General features: G+C 31.2%; 1 protein-coding gene across 1 annotated transcript; it reads right to left on the reverse strand.

Annotated features, from left to right (window-relative positions):
• Window positions 1-5,780: 5,780 nt before the first annotated feature.
• On the reverse strand, window positions 5,781-7,703 carry LOC106320128. The gene has a single exon (XM_013758495.1). It carries the CDS (start codon window positions 7,701-7,703, stop codon window positions 5,781-5,783), a length of 1,923 nt encoding a protein of 640 aa, XP_013613949.1.
• Between the last annotated feature and the right edge of the window lie 3,195 nt (window positions 7,704-10,898).

Genomic DNA, 10,898 nt, shown 5'->3' on the forward strand with positions numbered 1-10,898 from the left:
TCCGAGGGGTGAAATCGTGCCATACGTTACTTTCCACGTAAAAAATAAGTAAGGATCCTCAGCTTTTATTACTGTCGTTAAAACAGTAAGTAAAAATCCTAGGATCACACTCTTTCTTACCATCGCTCGCTTTAAATTCTTTTTAATGATACAAGCTTGAAGAAATTAACTCTACTTTTCTTTAAAAGGAGACTACTTCTGGTTTACTGCAGGTCTTTTATATTGAGATTCTTAACGTAATATAAGATACGATCTCTTAGCTATTAACTAAAAAAACTAAGAAACGTCTCTTAAATAAGTGATATAAGAGCATGGTTATCGCCATATCTTAAGCCCATTTCTTAGCTATTATGGGTCGAAATAAAAATGAAAAATACTGAAAACGTTTGCAAACGGGCCATCTCATTTCTTAGTTAAGAAGTTCTCGGGCTCGTCCTTCAGGGACAGGTGTCACATGTTAGTTGGGTCTAGGGTTTGTGTACGGGAAAGGAGTGTCTCTCTCTCTCGTTCTTCTCATTTCTTCTTCTCTCGAACTCTCTCGACGCCGACTAGGTGGCAAAATCGAAATCCCAATCGTTCTTCTCATTCTTCTTCCGTCATCCCAAAAGTTCACCGGCGATTTCATGCCCAAATCCAAAACCTCTGGTTGATTGCGGTCACTCTAAAAAAAAATATTTTTTTATTTAACTAAGAACCAACAAAAGTATCTACCAATAATCTCCACTTTTACGCAAGTATCTTAACTTCATCTCTTAATCTACATATATTAATAAACTATCCTAAGAAACTTCATCTTGGTCCTAGCAATAAGGATGCTCTAAGAGACGTCTCTTAGTTTTTTTAGTTAAAAGCTAATAGACCATATCTTATATTACGCTAAGAACCCCAACCTAAAAGACATGCAATAAACATGCTTTAAGTTTGTGAAGGGCAGTGTGTTCTCTAGTTTACAACAAAGATTTGTGTTCTCTCCTTTGACAAAAAAACATATGGTTAACTAATCTAAATTTAAAACATCAACTCTAAACCATGAAACATCAACTCTAAACCTTCAAATCTAAACCCTAAAACATCAACTCTAAACCCTAAACCTAAACTCTAAACCCTAAACCCTAAATTTAAACTTAAAAAATCAATTCTAAACCCTAAATCATCAACTCTAAACCCTAAACCCCGAAACATCATGAGGGTTTAGGTTTTAGAGTTTAATTTTTAGGGTTTAGTGTTGATGTTTTAGGGTTTAGAGTTGAAGTTTAGGGTTTAGGGTTCAGAGTTAGGTGTTTTAGGGCTTAGAGTTGAAGGTTTAGGTTTTAGGGTTTAGAGCTGATGTTTCGGGGTTTAGATTTTAGAGTTTAGAGTTGATGTTTCAGGGTATAAGGTTCGTATTTCAAAAAAAATTTAGGGTTTAGGATTGATGGTTTAGGGTTTAGAGTTGAGTTTTAGGGTTTACGGTTTGAATTTTGAAATAGTATAATTCGAAAAAAATTAAAAATATAATTTTTTCTTTTTAAAGATTTTTTATTTATTTAAATATTTATTTATTATATATATAAAGAACAAGGATATAAGAGTTTTTTGCCATTTAATGAAAAATGTATTTTTGAAAATGTCCCTTTAGTGATGGTTAATATGAAAAGTGGTAGTATGAAAGTGGTAAACATAAAATTTTCCCATGTTAAAATTACATCAAATTTGGTGTTTTGGTGTTATATTTTTTTATCATTTCCAACTATAACACCAAATATTACACAAAAGTAATATTATATATTATTTAATGTTTTCATTTTTAATGTTTTCATTTTTAATAATTTTTATATTTTATTATTTGTAATTAATAAATATTTTTGTAATTTATATTTTTAAAATTTATTTACATTTATATTTTTCGGTTTAAAAATATTATACCTTTTATGTATTTATTCATATAAATATTATAATAAAAATTTAAAACTATTAATTATGAAAAACACATAAAATATCTATACTATTAAAAAAAAGCATTCTTAAAAATCTACTTTAAAATGTTGTTAAACCTATTTATTAGAAAGTTAACAAATTAAAGAAAATATACATATACGTGACTATTAATATGCAGTTATTAATATTAAAGTCACTGTTGTTTTATCCTATTTTTGTGGACAATTGTACCTAACTTATACTTCTATCTAATTAAATATAATTATAATTTATTTTATTTTTACTAAGCCCATCTATCTAACCAGATATATGTGATTTACGACATATGTTGATGGATTTTTTTAACTTTTTACTAAACTTATTTTGTAATAAAAATCTACCAAACAAATATAAAAGCTTGGTATATCACATGTTATGACATTTTGTTGCAACTAAGATAATCAAATTGATCGAAACAGTATAATATAAAACTATAAACCATTTTGTCTATGTCATGAAAATTAGCCAACATTGGTCAAAGCATTTATAATCTTTATAGCAGAATTTTCATAAAAGTTATACTATATTATATGTGCTATATCAATAAAGTTACACACCGTAACATTTACATGATTCTTACGCTATCAAATATGTTATATTAAATGATTAATGAAATTATTTTCCTATGACTTTGGTACATTAGATTTTTTGTAATTCTTTTTTAATAGAGAAATTTCTAGTATCACATAAAACAAAACAATTTTCACATTTTTAGGGGGTTATTGGTAACTGATCTCAGTGCTTTCTACAACTTCAATTTACAAATCATGCTTTAAATAAATAATTAAAAGTTATAAAAGTTAAATTAGAAAATATAGCAATAGAAATTACAGCTACAGCTACAATTACAACACAAAAATTTATAGCTTCTTTTTAGATAAAGAAAAAATAAAGTCACATTCTACCAATCAAACTCTTAATCTTTTATATTCTTAGATTGGGTGCAATGAGTTATCTAATGTTTGGATGGCCTGAAACTCTAAATGGTACATGCCCATATGTAAATTTAGACATACTATGAACCAAAAAGATCTATGATACAACACAACAATTAAAAATGTGCAATAGAAGATGTTGTGAAAACAACTGAATTCTAAAAATGATGGAATTTTATTATTCAAAATTATATAATTCAAAAAGTAGTAAATTTGAACATCATGTGTGTTTAATAACATATCTCTCTATGTATGAATTTCTTGAAACATCTCTTTAGCCGCCATCCTGTAAATCCATTACCACCAAAACTCATTTACACATGCATACATACATACTCACACATTACGTATATACATATGATACATGAATTATACATACCGAGGGAGTACATGTGTTTTATGACATTTGATACCAACACAATCATGAATGCATTTTTCAACTCCCTCAAAAAATATTTGGCACGAGTGAATGCACCTTTCATAACAAGCTTCATATGATTCACTCATTGCTGGTAATGGCATCAACGCCAATGCAATGAACATAATCATCAACATGCACATGCACTTCTTCTCCATCTTTTATTTTTTAGTCTTGTGTATCTTCTATGTTTGTCTCTTTTTGATATCTCTGGTTACTATGAACAATCCCTATTTATAGCTTTATAACTTTTTTTATTGTTGGAAACATTTTTTAGATTTGACTGTATGTAAATATTGTTCAACGGAAATTAAATTGGTTGGATTTTGGTCTTGATCAAAAAAATCTCTTTACATTTTGGAAGAGTAACATTTAGTATGTAATTTTATCTACATACATGCCATGCTTAGGTGTCAATCTCACAATGATTCTCAACCTAAATAACTAGTTTCTCTTTCTTTACTACAATATTTACAAAATATGTCATTACCATTCAACCTACTATTGTCGCTTCCCCATGTACATTAAAATAAAATATTAAACATTTAAATTTTACAAGATTTTCTAATAAACCCAACATTGCGCACGTTACAAACACGTAAACTTCATATTTCCCATACTTACTCGTCCTGTTTCACATGCAGTTAAAGCAACATATCCTTATGAGATTGTAAAAAGAGCACCTATCTAAACCGTAGATAGACTTAAATATGAGTATATAAGAAACTATTGTAAACATTTTTTTACATACTATGTGCAACGATATCAGAACCTGCCGAGACCACAGAAGACCATTAAACCATTTTATGTAAACACATAAACTCAATGGAACATTATATTGATAAAATTTAGACAAAATGCAGTAAATGTCACATTCATAAATTTGACAAACGGTTATCACAAACCGAATTGTAATGTGAACAATGTGGTTAACCGTTAAACATACTGAATAGAAATTGGTTTACTATTTGATACAGATGTATGCAAGAAAGGTAAAAATAAATATAGCCTAATACTGTGTATTCATCCCGTTAATACAGTGTAAGCCGTCATCTTTTATTTTAGGAAAACATATATATAGTATTAACTATATGAAATACTTCAACTGAACGATAATCTTTATATATGGCAATGATATTAGGGTGATTCCTAAATATATTTCATACCTTTACAATGCTTTAAAGTCAAGAACGAATGTATGACTAGGATTAATTTGTAATGCTGTATAAAAATATTAATTGTTTGAGTGATTGACAAGCTAAATATATGCCAATAATTGGCAAATCTTAGGCATATATTCTCGGAGTATGTTCTTCAACCTATATAAGACAAGGTTAGAACCAAAAAATTGTGGGAGAAGCTAATTCACTTGATAGACTGTCGGAGGAGATGATGGTTGATGTCGATGAAGAAGCAACAGCAAGGAAACACAAATTGTTAATAGAAGAATCGTCTGGGTAAGATTTGATTAGAAGATTCTGGAAACGTCAAACATGTTGAATTTTTACGTTGTAAACCCTAATCCATTTTTCTTAATCACATAGACAAGATGAGTAGTTTTATTTTGTTTTGCTTGCTGATAGATTAGAACTAAGAAATTTGATATTTTTTTCGTTCTCAATTGTTTAGAGCCAATAACATGTCGTCGACGATAAACCCATCAATTATTAGGCCTACAAAGATTAAACAACAAGCCTGGTCCATGTCAAATAAATCATGTCCAAATATTTTTTCTGTCTCAATACGACCATGTAAATTGAATAATCCAACATATTGTGAATATTTAAAAACTATTACGTGTGAGATTGTACATTACATATTGGTTCAATTTTTCAATATTACAAGATGTATTCATATGGTTTTACGTTACACAACTCTAAAAATATTTAAATATTACTAACTAATGAGCAATCCAATTTATACACAATATATGCAAAAATTTACAATTTATTATTGATACCATTTCCTCACCCTGCGATGCGCGGAAAAGTGTGTTGATAGTCGATTTTTGATTATAAGTTTCAATGTTTTTGTTCGGAATGGAAGCATTGTATTTTCCAAAATGTTTGGAAAATTGGTGAATATCGAGTTTATGCAATTGTTTAAAAACAAAAAGAGTAGCTAAGTAATCATAAATAATGTAAGAAAGAGATCAAGTCTTTTGAAGATCAGAAGCTGCGTTGTGGACCATAAGAAAGAAATAGCCTGAAATTGGTTAAGAATAAGTTAGCTAACTTGAATTTAAGTAAATACCAAGCTATGGTTATTTATATAAAAAGATTCATACCTAGCATAGCTGGGTAAAAACCATATCTGTATTAAAAATTCAATTCACACTAGTTGTGTATCTTTATTCTGATTAAACGTAGCTTATATGAGTATCTATTATTCATCTTATCACGTTTTCTTCGAAGAATGAACTCGGCCACGTATGTCTCCATCTATCTTGTTCGTTTGTCTAGCTTAGGAAATCAATATATAGAGAAGAAAAAAATAAAAAGGAATATGAAAACGTATAATGTATCATTTTGATCTGATTTAGTGTCTGATATCTCAAAGCTGTTTGAGCTGAAGTAATCTCTTGACACCCCGTCGGTCTGTGAGATGGTATAAGCATTGATTTCCTCGACGGTTTCATTACATGGTGTGAGTATAGCTTTATCAGTGTAGGAGGTCTGGGAATTTGTATGTTTGTTGACTTCTCCATATGCGGCATCAACAACTTCTTTTAATGGGTCAACATAACTCTGACGAATCAATGATTTATCGACAGTTATCATTTGTTTATGGTAGTCTTCACACTCATATCGCGATTCTAATTGTGGATGACCTTCCCCAACCTGAAGGAGCCAATCGGAGAACTCTTTTTCTTCCTGGTTGACTCTCATATTTGTTTTTAAAGAGAACTTGTGGCAACTATCCCATAGGTATGAGTGACTTATTGAAGCTAAGACAGTATCAGCTCTGTTACCTTGTGGAATCACAGGTAGTATCTGTCTACAATCACCTCCTAATAGAACTGTCTTGCCGTCAAAAGTCTTATCCTTTGCAGAAGGATTTTTTCTAGAAATTATGTCTCTCAACGTTTTGTCGAGGGCCTCAAAAGCATGCTTATGTGTCATAGGTGCTTCGCCCCATATTATAAGATCCGTTTTCTCGATTAGCTCAGCCAGCATTGTTCTTAGTTTGATGTTGCAGAGCTTATCTTCGGTGAGCTTTAAAGGGATATTGAAGCGTGAATGCGCTGTTCTACCGTTAGGTAGCAACAGTGCGGCTATTCCTGAATAGGCAACTAGCAGAACTATCTGTTTTCTTGATCGAATCCTTGATATAATGGTTTGGTATAGGAATGTTTTCCGTGTGCCACTTGCGCCATATACAAAGAATAGCTTCCCATCCATTTTATCAACTGAGTCTAAGACTGATTCGTAAATCGCACGTTGATCAGCATTAAGTTTGTTGAATTGCATGCCATGTCTTAGTGTTTCCTCGGCAATATCGTAATCCAGTTCTTGGTTCCAAAAATTGTTTCCCAGTTCGTTTAGCAAAACATGTTTCATCTTTGGCATCTCTTTAATATCACCCAATGAGCGGTCATGCATGCGCATCAACTTTTCTACTTCGATTAACGTGTATTGCTCAAGGGTATCATCATCCAGCTCCAGATTTGTATTACCTAAAATTCTTTGCCTCTTGTGAAGAATGTCCTCGCTCATTGATCTCCATGAGTTTTCCCGTAGGTTTTTAGGACTCGTAACGAAGCAGTTGTTTTGGAACGTGACAAACATATCGCAGAGTTGGTATGGGGTAGCCCATCTAGCACCCTCTGACATACTCTCATGCCATTCAACATCGTTGTCCAAATAGCCGCGTGCGTAGCAAACTGATTTGAAGTCATGATATTTCACACTGTTGTATGTTTTGAGCTCGTCATAACTTCTAGGACCCTTAATCTTATTAATGAGGATCCTTAGATAGTAACGATCACCTGCTGATGGATGAACAGCTACGATTCTCCCAATGGTTTTGCCTTTCTTACGTTCAGTCCACACCTTAGCATTGTTGTTCCATACAAAATATTCTGGTATTTGCACATACGTTAATGTCCGTGCAAACTCTGACCTTCTGCATAAAACCATCCATTCAGTGAACATGGTCTTCTTGATATCTGGTTTGCAGATTACACGGCCGAGGTTATCAGTTTTTTTAACCGTGATATTATGTTCGCCTTCTAAGTGAATGATAAGCTTCTCAACTGATGACTTTCTTTTGTGTATGTGGAATACGAAAGTCCACCACATAGACTCACAAGCTGATAAATATCGAGCATCGACGTAGTCTTGGATCTCATTGCGTTGCCTGATGACTCTGTCCTTTGATTCGCCAGAGGCCATGGTGTCAAATGTAGTTTTTGTATTTCCTTTCTCAATAACAACTGTTGCTCGGTCAACACCCTTGGTTATGTACTTAAATAAGTACTTCACCGCGCTTGTACGATTACACAATTCAACATTAATATGAGCTTCGTACTTCTTTAGAAGCTTAATGTTATGAGGTACAACAAAGGTGTTTTCTAGGATTGCCCCAGCCTTTACCGCATACGCATTGTCGTTTCGGCACCGACGATATAATACATATCCTGATTTGTCAATCGAAGTGTTGTTATTATACGGCCGATGATACTTTTTCGTGCACATATTATTTTCCATACACGGTGACTTCGGATTAATGAGACCACATGGACCATGGATCATGTGTTTTGTGACTAAATTGTAAGCATCTGGGTCTTTCTCTTTGTTTGGGAGCTCGGCTGAAATTATCTCATCCACTTCTTCTGCACTTGGTGTTCTGGAAGAGTTTACCAACCACAATAATATATGTGCATGAAGGAGACCTTTTTTTGAAATTCTATTATGTGGTTAATCTAACTTCATGCCATGACGTAAACCCTAAACCCTAAACCATAAAACATCACTCTAAACTCTAAACGTAAACCCTAAACCCTAAATTTAAACCTAAAAAATCAACTCTAAACCCTAAATCATCAACTCTAAACCCTACTCTAAACCCTAAACGTAAACCCTAAACCCTAAATTTAAACTTAAAAAATCAACTCTAAACCCTAAATCATCAACTCTAAACCCTAAACCCCGAAACATCAACTCTAAAACCTAAATGCTAAACCTTCAAACCTAAACCCTAAAACATCAACTCTAAACCCTAAACGTAAACCCTAAACCCAACCCTAAATCTAAACTTAAAACATCAACTGTAAACCCTAAATCATCAACTCTAAACCCTAAACCATGAAACATCAACTCTAAACCCTAAACCCCGAAACATCAACTCTAAACCCTAAACCCTAAACCCTAAACCTTCAAATCTAAACCCTAAAACATCAACTCTAAACCCTAAACGTAAACCCTAAACCCTATATTTTTCTGAAATTCGACCCCTAAACCCTAAAACCTTAAACCTTCAAATCTAGACCCTAAAACATCAACTCTAAACCCTAAACGTAACCCCGAAACCCTAAACCATAACCCTTCAAATCTAAACCCTAAAACATCAACTCTAGGGTTTTAGGGTTTAGAGCTTAGGGTTTAGAGTTTAGGGTTTAGGGTTTGGAGTTGTTGTTTTAGGGTTTAGGGTTAATTTTTCAGTGTTTAGGTTTTAGAGTTTAATTTTTAGGGCTTAGGGTTTAGTGTTGATGTTTTAGGGTTTAGAGTTGAAGTTTAGGGTTTATGGTTTAGAGTTAGATGTTTTAGGCTTAGAGTTGAAGGTTTAGGTTTTAGGGTTTAGAGCTGATGTTTCGGGGTTTAGAGTTTAGAATTTAGAGTTGATGTTTCAGGGTTTAGGGTTTAGTGTTGATGTTTTAGGGTTTAGAGTTGAAGTTTAGGGTTTATGGTTTAGAGTTAGATGTTTTAGGCTTAGAGTTGAAGGTTTAGGTTTTAGGGTTTAGAGCTGATGTTTCGGGGTTTAGAGTTTAGAATTTAGAGTTGATGTTTCAGGGTATAGGGTTTGTAATTCAAAAAAAATATAGGGTTTAGGATTGATGGTTTAGGGTTTAGAGTTGAGTTTTAGGGTTTAGGGTTTGAATTTCGGAATAGTATCATTCGAAAAAAATTAAAAATATAATTTTTTCTTTTTAAAGATTTTTTATTTATTTAAATATTTATTTATTATGTATATAAAGAACAAGGGTATAAGAGTCTTTTGCCAATTAATGAAGAATGTATTTCTGAAAATGTTCCTTTAGTGATGGTTAATATGAAAAGTGGTAGTATGAAAGTGGTAAACATAAAATTTTTCCATGTTAAAATTACATCAAATTTGGTGTTTTGGTGTTATATTTTTTTTATCATTTCCAATTATAACACCAAATATTACACAAAAGTAATATATATATTATTTAATGTTTTCATTTTTAATAATTTTTATATTTTATTATTTGCAATTAATAAATATTTTTGTAATTTATATTTTTAAAATTTATTTACATTTATATTTTTCGGTTTAAAAATATTATACCTTTTATGTATTTATTTATATAAATATTATCATAAAAATTTAAAACTATTAATTATGAAAAACACATAACAAAATATCTATACTATTAAAAAAAAGCATTCTTAAAAATCTACTTTAAAATGTGGTTAAACCTATTTATTAGAAAGTTAATAAATTAAAGAAAATATACGTATACGTGACTATTATTATGCAGTTATTAATATTAAAGCCACTGTTGTTTTATCCTATTTTTGTGGACAATCGTACCTAACTTATACTTCTATCTAATTAAATATAATTATAATTTTTTTTTTTTACTAAGCTCATCTTTCTAACCAGATATATGTGATTTACGACATATGTTGATGGAATTTTTAACTTTTTACTAAACTTATTTTGTAATAAAAATCTACCAAACAAATATAAAAGCTTGGTATATCACATGTTATGACATTTTGTTGCAATTAAGATAATCAAATTCATCGATATAATATAAAACTATAAACCATTTTGTCTATGTCATGAAAATTAGCCAACATTGGTCAAAGCATTTATAATCTTTATAGCAGAATTTTCATAAAAGTTATACTATATTATATGTGCTATATCAATAAAGTTACACACCGTAACATGTACATGACTACGAATCATTACCCGCGCCAAGGGGCGGAGTTTTTGCATTTTAATCTATTTTTGTCTCTTACTTACTAATCTAGCATTCAGTTTTTCAATGCATTTTATCTTCACCATCTCCTTTTGTCTTGTTTACATTTGTTTTCACGTTCTGTCGTTTGATTTGTCTTAGTTTTGGCTTGTGTAATAACTTAACCCTGCTCATTCTTCTTTCATTCTTTATTGATTGATATTTTTATCTCGCTTAGCTCTTTGTTGCCACTAATTTGCTCGAATCATTTTTCATCATCTGCTTCGTTTTCTTTTCATATTCATTAACTATTGTCTCCAATCTCTTTAAATCCTAAAAATCCTACATGTTCTTTTGTTTATTAAATCACATATTAAATATTGTTGAAACTGTTTATTTATTCTAATAAATCCTTACGATTATAACTAAGATGATA

The sequence above is a fragment of the Brassica oleracea genome, unplaced genomic scaffold (genome assembly GCF_000695525.1).
Source record: "Brassica oleracea var. oleracea cultivar TO1000 unplaced genomic scaffold, BOL UnpScaffold00826, whole genome shotgun sequence".
Lineage (NCBI taxonomy): Eukaryota > Viridiplantae > Streptophyta > Magnoliopsida > Brassicales > Brassicaceae > Brassica > Brassica oleracea.